The sequence below is a fragment of the Stigmatopora nigra genome, chromosome 12 (genome assembly GCF_051989575.1).
Source record: "Stigmatopora nigra isolate UIUO_SnigA chromosome 12, RoL_Snig_1.1, whole genome shotgun sequence".
Lineage (NCBI taxonomy): Eukaryota > Metazoa > Chordata > Actinopteri > Syngnathiformes > Syngnathidae > Stigmatopora > Stigmatopora nigra.
The window spans coordinates 8,001,252-8,027,852 of NC_135519.1; the positions used below are offsets into that span (position 1 = coordinate 8,001,252).

Here is a 26,601-nt window from a genome sequence, read left to right on the forward strand (position 1 = left end):
AGCGTGCGCTATTGCGCAGAAGCGCGTCCTACCCATAAGCAATTAGTGGCAAAGTGCTGACTGAGCACAAGCAGTTGTTCGCTCGCTCCTGTGTGAGCTCTGATAGGCAGGTGCATGCTGTCTTCAGCACGAGTGTATCCATTGCCAGGAGACAAACGCAAAAGACGATCTATTCCATTGCGGATAACCAAAGGGAAGAATTATGCGTTAAAATGTGAACTGGAAGAGCTCGACAAATCCAGGTACGTTTCATTTTCCACTTTACATTATCCATGAGAGAAAATTGAACTCGTAACGAAGTAAACCATAACAATATATATCCTTTTTTTAAAATGATGAAGAAGAATACGCTATTTTATTCGTGTAAGAGATGTCTATTTTCTGCCACTATTCTCGCGCGCGCCTATTGCGTAGACGTGCATTTGTCCGCAAGTCCGCTGATGATGGGAACTTTAAAGGATGAATGGATGGATGGATGCAATTTTTTTAACTTTAAGTTCAGAAATAGGCACGTGTTATCCGTTTTTATAGCCGTATGACGAGACATACAATTATTTTAAACTGCCATTGATGTCTAGCTGGCTGGCCAACCCTCCCTTTTAAAAAAGACCAGACGTCTAGAGTCGTCAATTGCTGCCAGTGAATTATCTTTATTTGAGTCGTATTAGGAGAATGCATTTTAGGTTTTCAGCCATTTTTGCCAATTCATGCATTATTGATTATTTTAGACTCATTTTGAATAGAATAAATGCAGCATTTGGCTTGTATAAATCTAAAGCAAACTTTGAATATTGCAAAACAAGATGAATGTAAAGACTCACTTTAACTGAGAGCCTGAGGGTGCAATGCTATAAAGCTGAGCCGAATGAGGATCTAATATAAAGTGTGGGTTTTTCAGAAATGAAGAGCTTGTTAATCAGATTTGTGGTTATTAGTTTTGCTGTCAACATGTAAGCTCAATGTTACTAAAATTTAGGAGATGATAAATGAACTCATTGTCAAATCCATGCCAAAAAAATCTCTTTAACCCTATTAAAGCATTAGGTTGCATCTCGACAGACCTTCCTTTTATTTCACAGATATTTTGTGCCACTCGTCATGCCTTTTATCTTTGGAAGAGATCCAGATTGCAAGGCATACTTAATTGGTGCAGCTTTTGTTCACTCATTGGTTCTAAATTGCCAGCTGCCAGCTTTCAGATCTCCCAGTGCAGGCCAACCATCACAAACAGGGACTGGAGGGTAGAGGAATGTGATTTACATAAATAGAGTTGTGTGGCAAATGGGAGTGTTATCAACACAACTCCAGGGCTTTGAGTGTTGTTTGTGTTTCCTGCTTTCAGATTGACGGAATTGCCAAAACATAATGCATTGGCAGAAATGTTAAAAAAAAATGTCATCGCTAGCTTTTGTGGGCAGGGAGTGTTTAGGCCCCCAGAAAAGGCAAAGCATTGGAGTGAATGAAGACAAAATTTAACAAACACCCAACAAAGAAGAAAACTGCATAATTCAGCTTTCTCAAAATGCACAATATGCATATATGAATAAGGCCTAAAATTACCACAGATTTTTCCCAAAAGCAGTACAGTTTGCAGATAGCTATTTTATCTCCAATCTGCTTCTCGATGGTTCTCTGTCCTTAAACTTGGAAGCATGTAAAAAAAAACACATCCATTGTCAGGGACTTGCATGTCAAAGCACTAACCAATAGCTCACAGGTTTCTTTTAAGTATTGCTGCATCAAAACCAACATAAAGCTTACTGCCATTGTCCATTCGGAAAAGTCAGTGTCAAGATTCTTCTTCAGAGAAAAAAGTTCTCCCCCAGGCTTTGTTTCTCAAGGATTACGTGTCAAAGAAATGTGGCTAAAGCCGAGGAGCTTAAAAACAAAGTCCCTTTCATTAATGACTAGAGCAACGCACCATTCTTTATGTGTCCAAGCCTTGGAAGGTGTACAAGTGTCCTCATCTACTAAAACCAACAAAAGTGTCACTATGAAGGTATGATATAAACACTACCAAATTTCCTCATTGGTTGCCATTCATAGTAGTAGAAGTCTAATCAATTTGAACTCACAAATCCTGCAGTAAATCAGGTTTATTAGCTAATGACATGTATAGAAGCCCATTCTCCTTTGACTGGGAGGGCTGGTAGTAATCATTCAATCCTGTACTAACTTTTCTGACAGTTGGTGTTTTAGCCTAATAAAAGGTCAGCCGTCTTTTTCTTCGACTAGTTAGTAGAGAAAACTTTAGCAGATAATCCACTCTTGGGAACTATGCAGCAAAGTTCACACAGAGATTTGCTCCCATTTCTTTCTTCACATCACCTCTCTCTTTGTCAGGTTGGGGAATTGCAGTGAGCGGTTATGTTGAGGTCTCCACATACTGTATGTCCAACAGGGTTTGTCTCAAGGCTGTGACTTCTCCATCCCTCCGCTCCTTCCACCAACATCCCTCTGGTGTAAACCAACTGATGACTGATTTTCTCCAGGCATACTGCATGAAATTGTGTCTTCATCAGACCAGAAAATCTTCCTGACAAATGTCTGTGTCTTCGCGCACTTGTTGCCAGCTATATAGTATATAGTCTATATGTAATGGCATGTAGGACAGGACGGGCGAATACTAATGTGCGCAGGCTAGAAGTAGGAAGATGTTATGCCACTATATCAAGGACAGATATTTGTAGTACATACTCACTGAGAAGTGCATGCAAATATCATTCACAAACTATGCTTAACAACTGCAGAGTGGAATGTGGGTTGCCACCTCAAACATTTTGCCTTGGTGACTTTTGCTAATTATTGCAGCGCTATTTAGGGCACATTTAAATGCAAAATATAACAGACATCTACTGCACTCTTCCCTGTGTACACTCATTACATTCTTCAACATGGTCAAGATGAGCACTTGAATAATGTTAGTAAATTAGTTCATGCAAAGAATTTTAGGAGTAAATCAGTTTTTCCTGGGTGGTATAACCCCACGTATATTGTATTTATCATAAAGTAGGGTGCACTTTCTATGACTTGGAATATGGTTAATAAAGCTAATAGACATTATTAAATAAGCTGTACTTTCTTTTGCCTTGTGTCGTCAGGTGTGAACATAAATTAAATGTATACACTTGTACAGTTCTCACCCATGAGCAATGGTGGCTGATGAATTATGTATTGCCTTATTACTAAAATATTGATTATAAAATTAGCGTACAGGTTTTTCCAAAGGCTAATGTCCCTCTCTCTTGCATTATTTGACTACATACAGCCAGCAATATTGAGCTGCCTCTACCAAATAGATTCAGGGCTCATTTTGGTGCCTCAGTTCAAAGTGAAATATCTAAGGTATAGAATTCAATAGTGAGACATATTTAATGGTCAACTGGGGACATATATTATTTGATGGTAACACATGCTTTTTTAAATAATGTTTTCATAAGTATGCAATGATGTTAAATTACTTATTATTCTTTCCTACCACATGATATCTTATTTAAGACTCAATGTTATTTGATCTCAATGTGAGTGTGAATGGTTGTTTGTCCAGATTAGAGTAATAAAACTGATTCTTATGAATTTGCATTCATATTTAATTCATATTTTGGAATTTCTTTCACGTGACTCTCAGTTATTTCCAATGGTGAAGGGACAAGTGCCAGTAGGTTTCATCTACAAATTCTGAAATGTGAAGGGAACCAAGAGGGCGTCTTTGACGGAACGTGCAATTCTCAGTCAGGAAGTCATTATTCTGTATGAGGAATATCCTAAAGTCCTGTCTCCACAATATCTCCCTGCTGTGTAAGGTAAAGCTCGAGGGTCTTTTGAAGTCATCAAAGAGCCAGGCTACCTTCCGTTTTTTCATATGAGTCGAACTACTGTATATTATTGAGTACTGAGCAATAGGCGAGTCTAAAGGTGATGACAGGCATTTAAATTGGTTTTCAAACAGCAGAGGGATTTTAAAAGTCCATTGTTAAGCAAAACATTCTGTTGCATCACTCTTGAAATGCAGAAAAACTGTTAACGTAAGAGGACACAATCTATCACGTCTTGCATCATGTTAACTTGACTGTTGTTTTCTGCCCCCAGACTCCACTCTGCCACTCCACTTCCTCTGCAGCCATGGGTCCAATTGTATCACCGGGGACCCTGCTCTCTTTTCTCCTCATTAGTAGGTAAGATCTATTTCAAAAGAGGAAACACAATCATTCTGATCTGCTATTTTGACTCCTAATGGATTAGTGAATCAAAAATGAACTGGGTGTTTTCTTGAAATATCTCCACAATGAAAAATTGTATTGTTCCATATCCAAGGAGTCCCCTTCCATTATTAATAATATTGTATATTTCCATGGGTGGGTCAAATAGAAACACTCAGAATGGTCAGAAAGCTGACGCAGCCAGAGATTTTATAGATATTCTCCAACCGGCAGGGGCTTGAAATCAAAGCAAACATGATCAATTTGACTCAGAAGAAATATCAGACTCAGGAGTCTAACCATGTCATTTTTACCTACTTATGGGAGAGTGTGGCAAACTCAATGAATTATTGTCCAATTTCAATTCTTTACAACATGTATGGCCAGATTTAAAGAGCATAACCATGGGAAGTGGCTTTTACATTTATGTGTGAACTATCAAGACGCTGTTCCAGTTGACAATCAACTCTACATTAAAATTCCATTTGTGCATTCCCGATGCTGTAAAGCACATCTAATTAGGCCTGCACAGCTCATATACACAGAAACACCAGCGTGTCTCGTATATTTTGCGCTACTTTTCTCTCTTATCTGCATGAGAAGTCTTCAAGCCACCATTTCACTGCAGTACTTTGGTCTCTATGGGTGGTGCGCTTTCAATCAGCCCTCATCCAACAAACGGAAGAAAATAACTGCTTCCAAGCATGCCAAGGAGTCAAGTCTTCCAGGACTGTGATAAAAGCCTCCCTCATAACAGCACATTTTAAACCGCATGCCTTTGAGGCAGTACCCTAATAAAATTGTATGGCTCCCGTAAGTTGTTTTGAAGGAACACCGTGGAGACCGAAGCAGACTATGCAGCCCATCAGCAAGCTTACATTGTTGCTCAGATCAGATAAACAGATATCTTTTGTATGATTATGAATAATAAGTTGTGCTCTACCAGTGGAATAGTAATGTCATGTGACAACCATTTGCCAACACACATTGCCCCCCTATGTGACCTCAATAGTGCAAAGGCTTATTTTGTACTTATTGATTTGCCATCACCTCAAAATTCAGTGCAGTAGCATAACACAAAGAATAACATTGCATTTGAAAGTTGAACATACTGAAAATCAGATTTACAGTTTTTATGTTTTTTCATAAGACAATAAAAACATTTGCTACCACAACTCAAATTTCTAAAGATTAGTAGCTTCTCCCATCTTCTTCAGCACTGCAATTCAATTAAATTGTTGACAGTGAACTCTATTATCTTTGTAAAGGCAGATTATTTTATATAGAATCTTATTTAAATGTTATTATATTATGCACAAAAGCAAATCATTTTGCTTTACGAATAGTTTTACAATTCTCCTTGTAAATGTTTCAACTTGCCAGTTTTATATACTGTACTGTATTGAATCTTTTCTTTTTTTTTTTTAAGAGAGAGTGAGTTGTTCTAGGAAAGACTTTATCAATTAATAGCTATGCTTTGTCAATGGGGGAAGAATCCTGCAAGATTTTTAACAAAACAAATACTATCCCTTTATAAATAAAGGAGCTCCATGGTACAGCATAATCCATTTTAAAGCCTGAGGTGATTCCTATTTAAAACGTTTCACTATTAAAATCTTAAATTAGATCTTTGGGCCGTGTTAATTAATTAAAATTAAGATATAACATTTTTGTATAGTGTGACAATCTTTGTCAAAGCACCAGTGTTTTCAACGTGCACTATTAATTGAACCCTGGAGGCTAGTGATAATGTGCATGTAAGCCTCGAATGTGGTAATTAAAAAAAAGACAAAACGAAAGAAAAAAAACACTTTCAGGTGGCCATTAAGAACAATTGCTATAAATGACTGTTGATCCAGGGTGTTTGTAGATTCGTAATTTATAAACACCCTTATTTTACAACACACCAACTACCTAAATAAAGGTCATCGTTATTTAAAAGGGAGAAATGCACAGAATATCTTTTGAAATTAACGTAGCATACAGCGTTTGTATCGGATGAACATTATTGTATTTGTATGCTTGAGAAGCGAAACGTATTGTTAGCCTTAAAACTGCATGTCAAAAACAAGATGCCTTGTTTTTGTTTGTTTGGAGGACTATTGACCTGTTTTTCTTTTTTTTTTTTTTAATTCCTCTTCAAGCAACACATACAGTAAAACTTTAAATGTGGGCAATGAACAGGTGGCAAAATGTCACTACTACAGTATGTTGAGTTGAAGTAACTCGGAACTGAAGTTTGAACTAGTTTGCATAGAGAATTAATTTTCCCAACTCTGTTGGCAACAAAGAACCAGAATGAAGCACCGTCAGGAGACTGTCTACACCAATTTATAATTGAGTGGTTTATTCTTAGATCAGTGTCTTCTATAACTAAATTAGAAAGTGTGCGGAAGCTTGGATCTATGAACTTCTGACAAGACTGAACATTTATGGCTCCAGCACTCCTTACGATATACTAGACTTGTTCCATAGCAAATGTGGACTGAGAAGCAGCGTTTGGAGCAGTGCTGAATTTCTCTCATCAAATCATAACCTGTTTATCACTTCGACAGCGGCATGCGGCTGCCCATTTTCTTTAGTCAAGCTGCATTTCACCAATGCGACACTCCATTTTTCTGTCTCCACACACAAAAAAATGCACTTCACACTCTATACAACACTAAAATGTTGTGCCAGATTGTCAAAAAAGCTTTATCGAGCTTTTCCGTGAGAAAACACCACAGCAGAATCACACACATTGTGTAAAGAATGCTGCAATATTGCTGAAATGTTTTAACAATGATCTTTTCTGACTGATTAAAGTTTGTGCCTATTCAAAGAGCTATCTGAAAGTTATGATCCATAGCCAACCTAATTATGCCGGAGTCAAATATCTGCTTGAAGAAAGACTATCAGATCGTGATGAAAGATAAGAAATGATAAGGACAAATAGACATGGTTCCTTTGTGTTTTGTTAATGCTCTAGAAATATGATGCTTTTCTTACCTCACCAACAGCAAGGGTTAGAAACAGCGGGTTTAGAAAGATAAACATAGGTTACATTGTAGCCATAAGACCCATCTTCATTACTACTTTATCATTTATGGAATAAGTTCGTGATGATTTGTCTATATTGTCAATCACATTTTTCATGACATTTAAACCGTCAGTAGGTGACAGTTCTTTGTTGCCCCGTTTGAAGGGTTTAAGTAGGCTACTAAGGATTGCACGAAATGAAGAAATACCAGCTTTTATCCACCAAGCTTGATACATGAACGGAGAATGACTTGGCTCTCTTTGTATCTTATATTGCCGCTGGTGACTAAGAGGTCTGTGGAAGGCTCGAAAGGCACCTGATGCATGAGCACATAATCTCTGCATATGAGAGCAGTAGCATCTCATGTCCAATCATTTTTTTTTTCAAGGGGGAAAATAATCTTCTTTACTAAAGGACCCAGGTGGGGCATCCAATGGGAATTTTAACGAAATTAACCCCCAGTTTAACGACTTCCTACTGTCATAGATTTAATGGTTAATTAAAAATGTTTGTATGATACTATTTACATTTTAACAAGTGAAATGTAACGCAGCCAGACCAAATACTTTTTTACCAGAATTGAGTAAAATTATAATATAATAATATTGTAAATTTCTCATTTCTCCGTAATAATACTAATCATGTTGGTTTTATTTTATATTTGTCTATGCATGATAATTTGACAGTTTGGCAAGACTATAAATGCACTTTAATAGTTTGATAGGGAGGTAAAATTAAATGTAAAGTATGTGCTAATATTCTAATAAACAGTCTTGTATAAGGACATTTTATTTTTAAACATGCAGGATTTAAAACTGTTTTTTAATATAATTTATAGTATGAAGGAAATGCAAAACTTATGGTAATATGACTTGCAGGTTTAATGAACATGGTGCAAAATTATCTCATGAAAATGTATTTGTATGTCCCTTGTGAGTCAGAGTTTCAGGAGTAAAGGGAAACTTTGGCGGAACCGTATCTCGGTCAACACTGAAATGCTAAAAGAAAAAAATATATATAAACATCCAAATTGCTCATTGTGAACACACTAAAAACACAAGGGATTTGGCCTACAACAAGAGACATGGTTTGGATGTTGGAATAGGATAATGACATAAATCAATGAAAGAAGAGGGGGGTTCTGGTGCGGCTTGCACATATTGCCGAGTGGAAGGAAGTGCGAAGTAAAGACAGAGACACTGTTCTGCCCGTTTGTCTAAATTAATCGGATATGCTATGTGCAATGGCTGACTACAAGGACACTTTGCTGAAAGTGAATGAATATTTGCAGGGGTTGGGGGCCAATTGGAGAGGTTAATCAATAGAACCTTATGTGTAAAGGCAAATTCTGCTACAGGGTGTGAACCTTCAGTCCATGGCACCTTTGTGTAACAATGTCTGAACGGATTCATTGAACCATGCATCCAACACCAGGCATGCACACATTGGTATAGCCTTAAGGCCATTGAATAAAAGACATATGGAGGCCATGCATTAGTTACTATAGCTTCAAATGTAGAACACTGCACTTTTTGTGCACTAGAGGTTGAGGCCTTTCAAGGAGGAAATAGAATCATTCATGAAGTTATTTAGAAGGTATTGCTACTTAATTATTACTGTGATTATGTGCAGCTAATCTATTGAAGTCATTTGCCGCGTAACAATCAAATCAAATACCAAGACGTTGACTAATTATGGCCCTGGAACAACCGGTGAGCAGATCATTAATGTGCCTTAGTTTTTTTGTCCTTGTAGGTGTTTTCACTCATTGATTTGGTAGCTACTTGATTCGCAGTGCTTCCATTATTTGTGTTTTCTACTTATTGATCTGCACTGACAAAGCACGGTGAAAAGCATCAATTTTCTTCACCATTTGTCCAGAACACAATCACGAGGGTGCTGGACTGAAGTCCGACTTACTAAGTTGCAGAAGTAATTGTTTTTTCACCTGCCTGGCTATACCATGCTGCGACCCCAAAATTTTCTTTTAAATTGATGTTAAAAACTTGGTAGGTGCTCATGGCTCATGGTGTGAAAACTAAATAATAAAATAGGCAACTGCACTGACTACTTGTGAGAACAAGCCTGATTTCACAAATACTTTTTTAAAAAAATATTTTTCATAGAATAACAAAAAAATAGGGAGAATTCATGTAGAAAAATTAATGAATCACAATTTTATAGTTAGAATTATGTACTTGTTATACATACGAAATACTACTTTTTAACTCAATCTTAAGTAAGGCTTTCCGCCTGCATGGCATCTGCCCCTTGAGCTTAGTCGTGGGCACTCGGTGTGTCATCTTATTATTCTTGATAGGCAGCCCAGTGGGCAGGTGTGTCAGGTCTGTCAGATTGCACCCTGGGAAAATATGCCCTCTGAAGACTTAGCTTTCAGTCCAGTGGAGATAGTTGCTACATTTCCAAAATAGAAAGATGCTTGCATATCCATGAGGAGGTTTGTTACTTTAAAATGTGCTGCTTCCCTTTCCCATACTTTAATGAATAAACTAGGGGTGGTATTATTTACAAATAAGCATGCTTTCCCCCCCTTAATTCACTCTGGTAAAGATCCCCAATTGTTCCTTGAAGTCTATGAAATTGAAGGGAAAATCTGACACCCCTCCATCAACCTTGGTGAAAATAATCAATTTAAAATGAGCATCAGTTGGCATTGCAATATTATGTACACGGTTTCATCAAGAAATTGAAGCAACATGTGCCGATTACACTCGGAGGGATATTCATTTCTTTCTTGTTGAACGTGTGCAGAATATGATATTACCTTATTATATTGGTTTCTAACCATATCAAATAAGAAAACAAGATCAGCTATCAGGCAACTGTGAAGTCCTGAAGGTGACCACATCATGCACTGAGCAAGAGTCATTGTGAATGTAGCCACACTTGGTGAGCTAAAATGATAATGAAAGTGGGCCAGAGGCAAAGCACTGTCACTAACATGGCTTTATCATCCAAGAATGTTGCCTACTAAAACAACGGGCAGCAAGTATTGTGAGTGAGACTTCATGCAGCATAGCAACAGGGTGCTTGGAGCAACTTACCAGCTGTCTTCACTTGTTTGCCACAGTCAGGTGGTCAGAGAGCTGAACTTCATTTTCATTTGTGAGGAAGCTTATCAGTCCCAGAATGGTGACCACATACTGCCCCTGCAAATAGGACAAGCATAAGATTATGTGTGGCCTGTTAATTAACAATTTATCCGAAACTTTGATATGCTGTATTGCAGATGTAGAATCTTTTTTAATATTGGTTTCTGAATCACTCCACCAGGTTTGCTCAACAAAGCTTAGCATATAAAATTAAACTGCTCACAGTAGACTCATAAAACATCATTAGGATGTTACTATAGATGTGAAATGACTCCATCCGGGAAAAAAATATTATTTACTCCCTATAGTTCATTTAATTTCAAACTGCTATACCACTGCACCTCTTTCTCCCCCAATATAAGAATTTATTTGATTGTATTTAGTTGGCCATATCAAACAAACCTTAAGAAGATGCCATTCAAGATTTAAACAACTGTGCAATATCATTGAATGTAAGAAGTCTCCCACACAACGATCAGTTTCATATCTTGACGGCAGCTCATATGTACTTAGTGAGGGCTTGTCTCCGATTAGCATCCATTTAACTTGTACCATATTAAAAATGTGCTACTCCAAAACTGTGAATGTTTGGGAATCTCATGCAGGCAGCGTGTGGAGGGAGAATGAAGCCCGTCTTTCCAAAAAGCCTACTTAATCTCTCCTCCTCCACAGCCTTCTTACATCATGCCATGAGCAGATAGAAGCTTTTTGTCCACAATTATGGATTCTATATTCCCTGGTTTCTACACAAACACGCACATCATCGTAAAAGATAAAAGTGGGGTGTTTTTCACTACATGTTGCAATTGCAAGTAATATAATTGTATTCCCACACTTCAATGGGTCTTTATAGCTAGCACTTGCAGCAAAAAAGATACGTTCTCGAAATATACCAATTAAAATGCATAAGAATGCGAGATACATGTTTACCATAAAATGTGATAACTGATTCAAAAAAATTCAAGAAGCCTTTCAAGTGTGCTGCATTTTGTTCTTTTTTTCATGTTTGTAAAATCCAATCACTTTTACAAAGGGTTTGAAAGGTTGCACCAGAATGATATGGATATTCAACAGCTACAATGAACAAAACATGAATTACATCTCTTTTTTCCCCCTTGTGTTTTGCTTAGATTGCTAGAGAGTTCCATGTTCAATGCAGAGGTTAAAGAAGGTGAAATTCTGCCTCCAACCATTCAAAAGCTGATGAAAGGATATAACAAGTACCTGAGGCCTTTCTTTGATAGTAAGGAAGCTGCAACCTTATGCAAATTTAACATTTGCTATTTGGCAGGGTATTGTCATACTAATTTCTAATGAGTCCTACAAAAAATAAATAACATTCGACAGTTACCAAGCACTAACTGTTTTTTTTGTATTATATTTGTTATAAATGTTATGTGAGCACTAATTATTTATTTACCAAAATTCACCATTTAAGTTTTGATGACTGCCTAATGCAAGCTGTAATTTTTCATCAATAAAGGATGTACATATTGTATATTGTTTGTTTCTAGATGGACCTGTGACTGTTGGGATGAGCTTGGATGTTGCTAGTATTGACACTATATCTGAGATCAACATGGTAAGACATTTTGCCAACCTATTCTAGCCCGTGAGAATTTGGCCATACATCCAACAAATGTCACAAACACAAACCATGCCAGTCCAAGATTTGGGAAATCGTCCAAAATCAGACCTCTGGCACATCTGATGAAACAGATGTTTTGGTCTCAGAAGTCTTACGTGGCCTGAATATTACACTAGTGAAAGTTTGGGATGTTTTGCATCAAGAAGTCTGATATTGTGATTCAATTCTTGTCAGTGTTCAGAAAGTTTGGTCAACCAATCAAGCATGAACCAATATTTCAAGACCAGAATCGCAAGTGGCATGATCAAATTCATACATTTTCTGGTGGAAACCTAAGCACCCCTCCAAATTTCTCAAAAGAACTAGACTCCAAACATTGATACATCAACATTCTCTGCTGCATTCTCTCAGAGTTAATGTACTCACTGGATGCAACGTCATGCATTTAAATTGCTTTAGGCACAGGCTATCGCTGGGACCTGACACCAATAATATCCTACATTAGTGGGGAGAAAAACTATGAGTAACTATGTTTGTCAGCATATTTTAGACATACAAAGTAATGTAGCCCATTAGTTTTGTTATAACCTTTGGACCTCAATCTTGCAGGACTACACAGCCACCATATTCCTTCGTCAGCGCTGGACAGATGAGCGTTTAGTATTTGAAGGGAACAAGAGCCTAAGCCTTGACGGACGACTAGTGGAGCTCCTATGGGTTCCCGACACCTTCATTGTGGACTCCAAGAAGTCTTTTCTTCATGACATTACTGTGGAGAACAGACTAATTCGCATCTTTCCAAATGGGACCGTCCTTTATGCGCTAAGGTCAGATAATGAACAAACATCTTGGTTTATTGTTTTTTGGATGCATTATCTGCAAAAATGGGGTGACAGGTAATGAATAAAAAAATGGGATTTGGCTACTACTCAGGGATGAAAGCAGAGATATCAAACCAATCCATGTGGCATATCAAATCGTAGCTATGGTTTCCTTTGGAACGCTGTTATGACAGCTATAATGTTAAAATATTTAACATATTGGCATCCATTGATGATGCTTGATGTCTATTTGGACCTAATATTCCCCACCCAGTCAAATGGTAATGATTGCTCTATGACGGGTTAAGTAAGCCTGCTTTGTATCAGATGCTTAAAAAAAGACAGTTTATAGGTAATAACAATCATATTTCTATTTGGGATATTTTAACTTTGATCTCATTGATAGAATATACAAGGTAAAGTATATCCAACAGCATTATATTGAGATTATATTAAGTAGTATTGCAGGCTCACTTTAAATGATTTATTTGTATTTATTTATTTCTGCTTGGCTCCATCTAAGTCAAGTAAAAAAGGGCAAAGTCCACATCGAAGACATCTCCACTGTTGTTAATGGCAGCTTTGCAACCAACAGAGGGGGAAGACATTTATGTGAACATCTTGCCGTTGCAAAATTGAGTTGGGTATTCCCACTCATTTCAGCCTGGCTTTGCAGCTCCACATTTTTTTTATGGGTGACATCCCACTGTGAAGGGAATTTGTTGTGTTGCTCACACATGCAATGTTATTTTTCTATGTGTGCTTTGAACATCCTTGGGCTTCACCAAGACTGAGGTGTTCAGTAGAAGCTCAGCTAGTAAGAGATAGTCAGTGCAGGATCGGCTACCTTGGGGAATCGGGGCTGAGAAAAGACAGTATGAGTCAGAAATGTGAGGCGGTAGAGCCTTTGTGAATGTTTCAGTAGTGATTTGCCTTTGAGGATACATAAGAAACCACTAAGATGTACGTACAGTGATGTAGTATAGATAGAATGAAATTGCCTCATTAACAATACAGTTTGTGCTAAGATTATAAGTTAAGATTCAAACTGCAATTGCAGTTATGGGTACAACAAACCAAATAGTCTGGGTGATCACTGATTTTTTTTCACTAAACAACAGGTATTCTTCTAATGAATTCACAATAAATTCCTACTGCATCATGTTTACTCTTATCAAAATATGCAGTTTGGTGATGTCATTTTGCTTAATAAAAATACAAACGAATCAAAGTTGGGTCTGAAAATTCTCCAGTAAACAACTGCAATATTAATGTCTTGCAGAATTACCACCACTGTGGCCTGTAACATGGATTTGACCAAGTACCCAATGGACAAGCAGACCTGCACACTACAACTGGAGAGCTGTAAGAACTGTTCCAAGTTTTCTTTGGGCGCTTTGGCTTGGTTAAATTAAGCCACCATTAAAAAAAAAAAAAGATCATTAATAACACTTTAGCTTTCATTATATGACACATCATTTTAATTTGATCAGCAGGTACAAGGCAGCAGGAACCTCTTTTAATATCAGGACAGCTGCGCTGTGAGAAATAAACTACCCCCGCTGTTGTTTCTGCCACCCCCACTGATCTCCTGTCATTCTTGATGATCAGCTTGCTTTATGCCAAGCATTTAAATGACAGTTAGCCATGAAGGCTTAGCCCATTCCAAACCCTCTCAAAAGCCAACCAAGTGCCAGAAAGGGGGAAAATAGATAAAAATGAAGGACCTAAAATCCTCCTTAACTGACACAAAGACCTGAGGTTGAAACTGAAAGGATAACGCCGCCTCATATATTCTGAGCTAAATTTCTGCACCTTCCGTTCACATTTTGAGGAAGTTTCCCCCTGATCTTCTTACACTTTTTCTGATATCTCCCGCTTACTTTCTCATCGCCCTCATATGAAGATGGAGCCAAAGATTAATTTCTTCTAAAATTATGCTAAAAGAGGCTTGACAGCAGAGTATGGAGTCATTGTGGGGGAGAGTGCTGAGCATTCATTCGACCGGTAAAATATTTAGTAGTTTCTGACAGCAAAGTGTGTGGAGATATGTCAGCTATAATTGCCATAATTACCATTTGGTTACCATTACAATTGAGTGAAGTTTTAATTTTATGGAACCATAGCACAGCTATTTGGTACAGCTTTTATTTTTTATTCTTTTCAATAGTTGTACAGTTATGTTTATATCGTGGGCTACATGACATGGGATTCCTTTGGTGAATTATTTAGAGTGCCAATAATAAATTTAATAAGTCAAAGTAATTCATTAAAGTTAAGAAATGTCACTGCAGTGTTTATTTTTTTCTCCTCTTACTCCCTCTTGTGAAAAGTGTGGGGAAACACACCAAACGTTTCTTTTTGAAATGGTGCAATACAACAATAAGCAGAGAAAAATTGGGCTCAGTTTCTGCATTAAGTAATGAATAATCCTTTTAGATCTTATTTATTCCTGTTTTCTCCATAGCATTAACACATTGGCTGCCATTGACAGCACTAGAAGAGCAATTACTTTTGACAGAAAAAGGTTGAGCCAGAGAATGCCAACCTTTTCAGTCAAAATGCTTAACCCGTTAAAGCAAACATAAAACAGCATAATTTTACTCAAATTTAGTTTGCTTTATTTCTCTGAAAGTATTCAATTTCCATTGTGGCTAGAATGCATTAAATAATGTTTTCAAAGCTTGATTGAGGTTCTTACTTAGTTTGTCTATTCTGAGTGTGGAAACGAAAGTATAAACATTTCAATGCTGTATTTAATCTGGATGTGAACATCATTCCACTAGCTTTTCCAAAGGAGTTTTACATTTGCGGTGCTCCTGTAGTGCTCTAAGAGGGACTTTACGCCAACTGAGGCTTGTAATCCAATAATAACCTAACCGTGGGAGGAGCAGTTAATTCACTTTTCAAGGTGTGCTATACAGTGCTACATTTTAGTTTAGTGACATTCTGTTTTACCCATTCCACTATATCTTATTAATAGCAGCTTTTCTATGTCACATGAGGACAAGTGCAGAAAGTGCAGTCGCACTTGGTCAGGAGTGCGTTACATTGTGCTAAATAAAAGAATGGTTCTCCTGCAACGTGATAATATCCTAGTGCTTATTTGATGAATTCTCTTGAAGGGAAGTGATTAATTTCCACTGACAAACCACTCATAAAATCCCCTATGTGCAATGTTCCTGAAAAAAAAGTTGAACTTTCATCATTTTCTATGTCCATAGGGGGCTACAACATCAACGATGTCATGTTCTACTGGACCCGAGGAAATGAGTCTGTCAGCGGCCTAGATACTCTTCAACTTGCTCAGTACACAGTTGAAGACCACTACACCTCTGTGTCAGAGGCCATTTATGAAACTGGTAACTATGCTGCCCACACTTTAAATGGTCCCATTTGGTCAGGATTCAGATTTTTTTTATTTCTTATCATGTATTCTCTTTGGCACCATGTAATGGTTAGTGTGTTACTTGTGCAGGTTTAAGTTCTTAACATTTGATAAATGAAGTCATTGAAAGTGCAACTGTATGGACCTGAATTCGAACCCAGAACCCCAGAACTGTGAGGCTGACTGGCCTCCCCTAAACTAAATGTGTTAATGTTAAATTTCCAATTTGTAAATGTGACTATAGTTACCAGGTATTTATTTCTTGAAAGGTCACTACCCCAAGCTGGTCTTCCACTTTGAGCTGAAAAGAAGCATCTTGTACTTTATCCTGGAGACATATGTCCCATCAAGTCTGTTGGTTGTCCTCTCTTGGGTCTCTTTTTGGATTTCTCTGTCATCAGTTCCAGCACGAATTTGTATAGGTACGTCCCAAGCTGTAAGAATTAAAAAAACAAAGTTTATTTCATTGTTGCTTAAATTTTAGTATGCATTTTTTCAGTAGAGTTAGTGAAAATATTTTAACTGATATTATTCATCAATTAATGTGCACTTTGTGTCCCATTCCAGGAGTAACTACAGTACTGACGATGACCACTCTGATGATGGGTGCTCGCACATCTCTCCCAAATGCTAACTGTTTCATCAAGGCGATTGACGTGTATTTAGGAATCTGCTTCAGCTTCATCTTCGGAGCCCTCATTGAGTATGCTGTGGCTCACTTCTGCACTCTCACTTATAGTGACTCACACATGCTCATGGTGAGAACCTCATTATTATTCCATCCAGTTATATCCATCGCTGCAGTGTTTGCACTTGTCTTATAGGAGTCGGTGATTATCATCATTACAGTCTTCAGGGGCCGTAATTTAACCGCATGCTCCACGGTTCGGTTGATACAACATTATTTCTGTCACGTTGGATCCCAGATTGAAATCATTTATGAACGCCCTTATATATTTAATTTGTCAGTCCGTTGATTATTCAGCTCAATGCAACGTTTCCTCTTTGATTGATTACTTTGTTACAGTATGGCCACCAAATGCACAACTTTGATGACGAAATAAACGGAATCGTCACCACCATCTCCAGCCACTCTGACAGGACCAAGAGACGCAAGGAGCCTGACGCAGGTCCCACCACTGCCGCTGCCACCACATCCAATGAATTGGCAATTGACCCATCCAGCCCGACAGGCAGCGAGCCCAAGCCTGAGGCACCTCCTCCAGAGCGCACCAATTGGTGTCGAATTGTTCTAGCCACTCTTCCCAAACTTCTCAGTTTCATAAGCTGCTGCCACATCAATAATCCACACCACATAGACAACTACTCAAGAGTTTCCTTCCCCTTATCATTTGTCATTGTTAATCTTCTTTACTGGACGTATTACTTGTACTTTTAGTATTTATTTCAGTATTTAGACAGGCAGATATTACATTGTACATAGAAGTTTGACTTAGGTGTGGTTCTGAAATGAGTTTTCTAAGCAGCAGCCTAATAATGATACAAGATTGTTTTTTTTTTCTCCAGGCAGAAAAGAAATGGAAGCTTTGCCTGCCTAATTCTGATTGGTGAGGTCCAACATGCAAAAAAAAATGCATTTTTCTCACTATGGCACAGTTATTCAAATTATATATCTGCTTGATTTCTTAGTCTGTAATACAAATAAGATGGATATGTAATTTATGAGTTGATGGCTGAAATATTGGGAAATTGCTGCGAAAGTCGGAATGGATGCTCCTCTATTTGTCTCAAGTTTCACTGAGTGATAATCTTTTTAATGTTCCTTTTCTGACTGAAGGTCCAAATATTTAGTAAAACTGTAGAAATGGATAGGCAGTAGATGACAGAAGAAACTGCAGATATGAAAGAATAACTCACAATAGGAGTGATTTTTAAAATTGAATATTTGAGAGAATTTAGGTCCAATGAGTAGCACAAATTATGTTTTTTGTTTAATTGTCATTTAGTTCTTCAATGACTCAGTTACCACTCTAATTCTAAATTAGTTTCATATATTTTACACACATTGAAAAGCACAGCTACATGTATAAGCCCCAAACAACTACATGAAAGATGGAAATGTATAATGAAATAACCCAGCCAAATTGGATTGGATGTCTAGCACTGTCAATGGCAGGCAGTTTAGTATGATCATTTAATGCCAGTCTCAGCATTTAAAATTTATTAGTTTCCTATCATTATCAATGGCAGTGATTGAGTTAAAGTCAATGATTTCTCATTACCCCAAAACACATTGGTTGGTATCGCAATTAGGTTAGAATTGAAGTGTTTTGACTGCATTTCAATTTGCATTTTTAGCCAAGATGAGTTCTGTGCAAAATGCTTCCCAATTCATTTCAAATCACTTTGCATATTTATGAACATTTGGGTGACAATCACCAGGCTCTTTAGAAGTCTGCTGCAAAACAACAGGTTCACAGTGAAATACTAATATACTGTACCTGTCTTTAGACAAGGTCATGGGGAGGACACATGGAGTAGGGCCCAATTGCAGGGATGCAGGCAAAGACGAGGCAAGTGGAAATCAAATGAAGAATTAAATCAAATATGACGGGAAAGACATGGGGAAACAAGGAATATGGAGCAGGGGGCATGGCATGGTGCAAACAAAGCAGATGATCCAACAATGACAAAGCAACCAATGGGGTTTGAACAGACTGACATTGGTTTTACGAGACAATTAGGAACACCTGGGAAACAGGGGAGGAACTATACACCAGGGGTGGAGAAATGACAGCTGAACACAATGGGCAACCACTAAGAGAGGACACCAGGGGGAGAAAAAGCATAACAAAACCAAGCAACTCTAGCAGTACCTGACATTAACAGTCTGGACATATATGATCATATACTGTAAAAGACAATATTTTATTATAGTGTCAGTTTGATGTTTTTCATAAAAGATGCAGTTTTGTGATCATGTGAAGTTAAAAGCCGTTTTCAAACGCTATCATCATAACAGCATGTCATGTCAATACAGCCTGAAACATTGTATGTTGGTTGGGGGGCCCAGTGGCGCAAGTAGATTTGTTGTTGCATTTAGTACTGCTTAATTATGCTCTTACTGGATGAGCTATTTCCTCATATTGCAAGTTTCAGATCTTCCATAGATTTAATGACTTATGCATCCAACTAAACACATTGCATTTTTTCTTAACTTCTTCAGATGCATAATTTTCCTGTTTAAATTACAAGGCATTCTGCCTTTCCTGATGATACTTAAAACTGGTTCTCTGCGCATGTATTTTTCTGTAGAAGATTATACTGAGCTTTACTCTTGGTTAAAGCTCAGAAAGGTATCCGATGCTTTGATTGTCAGTAATTTCTCATTCCAAAAGGTCAGGTGATTCTCAGTTCTGTTCTTATGTTCAGCCTGCAAACTTTGACAATGTTGGACTGAACTGTGTCATGTAAAAGCGCAAAGCACTGAGCGAATGAAAAGATTCATATCCATTATTTTACAATGACCAGTTTTATATATACTACTCCTTTATCTGACAATGGATGGATGGATCTGAAATGAATGCTTAGCTGGCAAAAGAAGCGACAGAAGGAAACCACTGAAGCTTCCTAAAGGAAAGATGGAACGAGATTTAAGACAAGATTTAAGATTCCCTTTTATGATGTAAAACGTGGACAATAACACCTCATGGTGATGTTGATGAACAATCTTGGATGACTTTCTGTAAATTTATATTTCTACTGTAGCATTCTAATGATCTAGATATTGTTCTGCTTCAACATTTGTAAATAAATTCACCAATGTGCATGTTGACTGTAAAAAAATGATGAAAGCAATAAAATGATGTGCATACAGTAGACATTTGTAGTTCCTTGCAGGACTAGCTGTTTTGCAATATTATATATTCATTAATTTTCCGTACTGCTAATCCCCGCAAGGCATTGGTGCTCGAGCCCATCTCAGCCATGAGACACTCATGCAGCTAAATAAGACTTTTTCCCCCCAGTAAATTGATGGAAATTAAGGACAAGACTCACAACTAAAGCAAATTTCAGTGTAGTAACCATGCTGTCATATGACAGCAATGGATGACTCATGACACTATAAGGCTTTCATTTTTGTGATGCATAACAGAACCACAAGATGACGCCCTAGTATTAAATTTCCTGATAGCTTAAACCTGCCGCAGTGCATCAGCAGCATGTAATAACATGGTCTACAATTAAATTGCGAGAAGCCATAATCTTGAATTAACAGATATTGCTCCCCTCCGACCCCCACCTTACCACATCTGTCTTTCTCTCTCTCTCTTAGCCAGACACACACCCAACAACAACTAATATTTGGTTGTCTGTAATGCAGCATATTGTGGCACTTTAAAAAAAATGGAATAATGATTTGACTGCTGCTTGATATGAATGACGCCCTGATTGACCGAATACCTGAATACATTTTTAATTCTCCTGAGAACAACTAAATAAAATAAGATTATTAGTGAAAATTGGAGTGCCTGTATTGAATACGTGCTTTTTATAAATTTCTGTAGTACTGTTCTTACATTAGGTTTTTTTTCCGGCTTGTTTTTCCTCTCAAATGTCAGCTAAACTGGCAAGCCCATTCATTTTCATCAAAACTTGTACATCAATTATCACCTTGCTTCTCTGAGCAATTCTGACTTCTCTCACAGTGCCATGAAGCCAGTGAATGTTAAGTCAAGTTTGAAATTCACCTCACTTAACATTACCATCAAATGTATGTGTGATGTGAGCATAAATGACGACTGACTATGGGCAACAGGTGGGGGCACATCCTGGAATACCTGCAAGCCAATTGCAGGTCACATGCTGCATTTGACCCGTAATGCAGTAAACCAAGAAATAGTGCCCCCAGTCGAAGCTTCACAAAATTAGTATAAATAATGGATGACGCTATGACAGCTTTGTAATTTGGTGTTTAATGACTTTGGAAAATTAGCTTTCTCTTTGTAAATTGTAATTGACTGTGGGCTCTTAAAGCAAATTGACATATTTCCATGGCACATTAACTGGAATAAAATATTCCATGCATGGGGAAAAGGTTTCTGATCCAAACAATTTAAACATGAAGATGTATTGAGATTGTAGCTTTACAGTGAAACAGTTCAGGCTTGGAGACTTTTCCTGGCTCCATTCATGCTTGTCCCAAGCATCGAAAGTTTGTCATTATTCATAGTTCCTGTCAATGAAGTTGTGCAACAATGCTCCAGACTTGCTCCCCTCCTCTTGAAGATTTATGCGCTGCACCTTGGAATGACCCTCCACGCCAATGCCAACACTACCCAACACTAAATCAGCAGCCAACTAACCAACTACGCCCTTTAGCACCTCTTTATCACGTCCCATGTGATCTCATTCACCTACAAATTCCTCCTCTTATTTCGCAGCTCTGTACATCATTTGGCCAAGTGCAATGTTCACCTGATGCTGGCACTTCCACTTTCTTGAAAAGGACACACTGTCTCATAGACTTACCGTATCAGTCACCTTTCTTAACATTTGCTCCACTAACCTGTACAATTTGCAACATTAACCATTTCAGACACAGTGGTCACTACAGTAGACAGCTACTCAAATTAATAATAGAAGTGTGCTGAGATAGGGTTAGGGTTAATCTTCATTAAAGTAAAAATTCCTGTAAATAACTTTGCAGCAAATAAGTTGAGTAAAAAATGTCTCATATACTAACTATGCTGTAGTTTCCCCCTTGTCTTCTTTTGGGCAGATATACAAAATAAGCCACAGCAGCCTTATCAGATGTGGGACAAAATCTTATCAAGTTTGTCTTTCACCCACACACAAAGTCATGCATAACTTTCTGGATCTGCCTCCCACTCTGCCTGACTCTTAGATCACACTTGATTGGTACTTTTTCGTCTCTATTCAGAGCCTTCTGTGGCCAATGTACTGAGATATTCCCGATCCACCTTGACATGTAATCAAATTGCGCCAATCCCTTGTATACGTCGTCCACAAAAGGGGTGAAATAGACCTTATTTTGACACTAAAATTCATTATTTTCCAGATAAGGTTTAGTGTGCTTTCCTTTACACGGGCGTGACTGCAAGTTCCACAACGATGTTATTCACAGTTTGACGCATTTCTTGGGAAAAAAAATAACCCAATAAAAAAAAAAAACACTGAATCAGTGTGCTGTTCCGTCAGAGATTATTTTAGTTCAATGCCTATTACCCGACAGATTCTGCTCAGTACATCTCTGCCATTCTGCCTGCCTGCACTCTTTTGTGTCTGACCTCAGAGATCTCACTGAGCATCCATGATGAGTCATAGCTCAGTCAGAAGCCTCTGCATCACAGTAGGGAGTCAGGAATACTAAGCAGCTCCCACAATTTACCAACACACATATAGGCAGTAGGTTGCAAAAACACTGAAGTGAAAAGAAGCGCAATAGCACGTATGTATCTGAGCAGACAATATGTTGAGGGAAACACAAAAACTCGGACGTGGGTGCTACATTTTGGCCGTGGGCCTTCATTTGGGACTCAATCCACCATTATCTCCATTATGCCTAAAGATAATTTGAAATATAGCCAAATAGCCTATCGTAAGACTCACCAGCAGAGTAAATTATTCATACATTCTAACAAAGACTATGAATATGGTCAACACGTTGTTAAATCTCTTTTTAAACCTTTCAACATACAAAAGAATATTCATAGCCACGCACACATGTACGCAGTCATTTATGTGCATTGTTATGCATAATAATGGTTCATTTCATCTGCAGATTATCTCATTGCCCAACCCTGAACCTGTATTAGGCTGCATTGTGACGTCCATGTGAGCGTATTCAATATTTCTTCTTATTTTCTTGATTTGTCGAGAACCTTCAGCAATAATTTCACTCCAATTGAGATGCAAGCAACCATTAAAACATCTGACTGAATTAGAAAGTTTGCTGCTGTGTTTTTGCTAGGTTTTCTCTCAAAAGTGTTTGTGTGGTAGCTCTCTGAGACCAAAGAATAACCAAGCACCTCCAGAGACAGTGGTAGCATCTTGATAGAAAACCCTGCTGTGATGAATATTTCAAATTTTCACTCACCTGCTTCTTTACTTTGCTGGAGTGATGATAGGACGGATTTGACATCCACCCATGAAAGTTCAAGTTCAAAATGGAAACTTTGGTGCTAGTTAAAAGAATGCTTTGTTCCATCCAAATGAAATAAGGTGGCCAATTTTAATTTTTAATTTTTTTCACGGCAAATAGGCTAGAGATTAGTAGAAACGTAAAGTGAAAAAAATGGACCCATACGGTACTCAGCAATCTACAGATAAAGAACACTCCTTTACTTTTCTTTTAATCCGACTAGGCTTCCTCTTATTTTTAAATGTCAACATCTCACCCAGCATAGATAAAGGCACGTATGACCTTTTTATATGATAACTATTATTATAAGTATTAAAAACAGTGAGTTGATGTTTACATTTGCCAGGACGTGTCACTAAATACATTAAAAATTCTAGTATTCATGGTAATAATTATAGCCACACCACTAAACCATGATGTATTCATTCTGACCAATATCTTTGGACATTAAGTTAATTTGAGAAAGCAGAATAGCACTTGCATTTACAACGACTGAAGTCACTGCTGGAAGTTACATCATAGTATTTAACATATAAAGTATACTCGTGTGTATGTTGTAGGATTCCACAATCCAACGACTTGATGATGAATTGCTTCTGGGTGGGAAGACACACACACACACACTCAAAACTTTTTGGCCCATAATACAGTCTGGCTGTATTTTCTCTGAGTGGTTTTCTCATGAATCACAAGAGGCCATTTGAGTAAAAGCAAAAGGGCTTGTACTAATTTATACTTTTTTTTAAAGCTTCATTATAATTTTGCAGTCAACTGTTTTCCATAAATTCTCATTCAACTTGGAGCAAGGATTTCCAAAGTATTGATGAAAGCCCAAACCACTAAATATTTGAAAGCAAATTAAATATCTCATATCTTTGAGCTTTTATTAGTCCCTCGGAACAAAAAGAAATTTAATTTGTCATAAATATCTAACATATTAACATTATACATCCATTTTTATCTGGGAAAAATCTGATTGCTCAAAATTAATGTATTAAATGTAACAGCAGGGGTGCTGGAGCTTACCCTAGCCAACTTAGGGCACTAGGGGGAGGAACACCCTAAATTGGTTACCAACCAATTGGGCTTAATCATTCATATTTCATTGTTTCCAACTTACACAATAACATTTAGCTGACAAGTCTAAACAAGTCTTACAAATCTCTTTAACTGAACTTATCTTGAACTTGCAGTCCTTAATGGGGTGCTGCAATCAAATTATGAAACTACTTTGAGGTTTTGGATAATTTGCCTTCTACAATCAGGGCTTTAATGAAATCCATTTGTGCACGCTAAAGATCTTTATTAAACTCACATTGATGAAAAACCTATTTCTAAATGTGAAACCCACAAATTCAAGCAAATGATTATATGCTGAGATTAAATAGCATATAAATGTGTTTAGTGTTAAGGGTGGCATTCGATAACACACAAATCCATCAATTCTCGATATAGGAATATTCTTTGTATGATTATAAATATTCTTTGAAGGAGCCCAATATAATCCTCAAACATTATAGCAGACAAACTGGCCATTTATTTAATTGCATATCTTTTTTTTTTGCTTTGTGCATGTTTTTATTTATTTTCCAAGTTCAGGATGTGGGATAGCTGCATTAGTATTGTCATGAAACACTATCTGAATGTAAAATTTGAGCCAGCCAGAGTGCAGTTTCAAACGATTGATAGCTAAAATGCTCTTCATCTTTGTGGAAAAAAGTGGTGTCAACCTCCCCCTCTAACTGATTACACTACTGGAGAGACACTTGGACATTTCAAGAGAACCATTGCCATCATCCAGGTGGCTTTCTGCTATAGAGGGCCATTTTTACATCACCATTTTTTGAAGGGTTGACACTTCACTGCTGCTTAGAATTTTCTCCTCTAAGTGTCCACTGCAGCAACTTATTTATGTTTTTAACTTCCTTGTTCCAAATTGATATATAATCAATGGGAATACTGAAAATGTTTGAACTCTAATGAACCAACTAATGCAGCACAGCCAAGTGTATGCATTTGGTATTTGTTTGATTCGGAACTTTGGTATGGTATTGCATGCAAATAAACATGCGGAGAATTCTTTAAAAAAAGACATGTACAGATCAAGATCATCAATCAAACTGGAGAGGTGAGGGAACATCAGATGTTTGTACACATTTTCTCCAGTGTAGAGATGAGTAAAATTTAATGGCTCTTGCTGTGCTACTCATTAGAAGTAACTAAAGCTATTATGATTTTGAATTTGATTATCCTGATTGGTAAAGGGCCCATGCCAGCCTAAAATCTTCTCCCGCATAGTTTAAAATAAACATGATTTATTTTTTGCTCTTCACCTGGGCTATCTCGGAATTCAAGTACACAACAAAAGAAAATATGATGCAAGGACGCAAACATAAACAGTTTGTGAAAACATCAAACAAAATCTATTTTGAACTTTGAAAAAATGGGAAGTTAAAGGTTTTGGGTTGTTTTTCAAGGAACTCTTCTGAAAGGTATTAAAAGACTGAGTGACACATGAGCTGACACATTTAGCCAAACCTATGTTTCTGTTGGTTAAATCAAATTTTGATGTTTAGAATTCTGGTTTCGGCTAATTATTACCGGTTGATTCAGGACAGCTGATGTCTGTTGCTCCTGTGGTGCCATGTGCAGATGTCTTGGAGAAGCAGCTCCATGAGGGAACCCAGGTCAACTTTTTGTTTGGCTTCCGTCCGATGTGGGTGAACTAAAAGAGATTGAAAGGAGAGGGTCAATGAATGGAACGAAAACAGGAAGAATGTATGTTGTTCTTAACTCTGAAGTGTGTCACAGAGGTGTGTAGATCTATTTTTTTTATGATAGAGATTCAACAGTAGAAAATCTAAGGGAAAGCAAAAACTGGCGTTTTGTTCCCATTTTTGTTGGCATCAGCTACGGCTTGCAGAAATCGTGTTCCCAGTTTTTGCAAATATGACAAAGTATGTGCAACCTACGTTCTGGGTGAACACAAATCTGCTTTTGGCGATGGGTTAGCATAATTCTCAGGAAGCTGATTTTGTGTGATGGTTTAACTTCGGTCAAAGTCTTTACCGATGTTTGGCAGTGTCTTTCCTTTCCAATCTTTTAATGATGTAAAGCTTTCTTTCCGTGGCAAATGCTTTTCTTTGGTTAGACCAGCATTGCTAGAACACCTTTGGGGCCAAATTATGAAAAATAGAAGGGAAAAAAGACAAATATACTCAAGGTAATTTTGTTTTTGGTGCATGTAAGCATGCAGTAGCCTACTATATGTGTGTTATGTTTGTTTTCTCCATGCTGGCACAGTTGATTCAGCTGGAGTCTCTTATACATGACAGTCAAGTGACGTC

The 26,601-nt window shown here is 37.5% G+C and overlaps 1 protein-coding gene and 1 long non-coding RNA gene across 3 annotated transcripts in view; one reads left to right on the forward strand and one right to left on the reverse strand.

Moving 5' to 3' along the window:
• On the forward strand, nt 1-19,966 carry LOC144205041 (gamma-aminobutyric acid receptor subunit pi). The gene is made up of 10 exons (XM_077729080.1): nt 1-242; nt 4,090-4,175; nt 11,462-11,574; nt 11,846-11,913; nt 12,529-12,746; nt 14,023-14,105; nt 15,965-16,102; nt 16,398-16,550; nt 16,696-16,886; nt 17,156-19,966. Exons 2-10 carry the CDS (start codon nt 4,123-4,125, stop codon nt 17,525-17,527), a joined length of 1,389 nt encoding a protein of 462 aa, XP_077585206.1. The 5' UTR covers nt 1-242; nt 4,090-4,122; the 3' UTR covers nt 17,528-19,966.
• LOC144205042 (uncharacterized) overlaps nt 3,876-26,601 on the reverse strand; it is a 26,100-nt gene continuing 3,374 nt past the window's right edge. Inside the window, exons 2-5 of one of the 2 annotated variants that reach the window (XR_013327996.1) lie at nt 25,856-25,979; nt 16,377-16,562; nt 10,284-10,388; nt 3,876-4,182 (exon numbers count right to left, since the gene is read on the reverse strand). This is a non-coding gene — a long non-coding RNA (uncharacterized LOC144205042). Of the gene's footprint in view, nt 4,183-10,283; nt 10,389-16,376; nt 16,563-18,590; nt 19,220-25,855; nt 25,980-26,601 lie in introns of those variants that run through there. The other variant, XR_013327995.1, reaches the window with a different exon arrangement.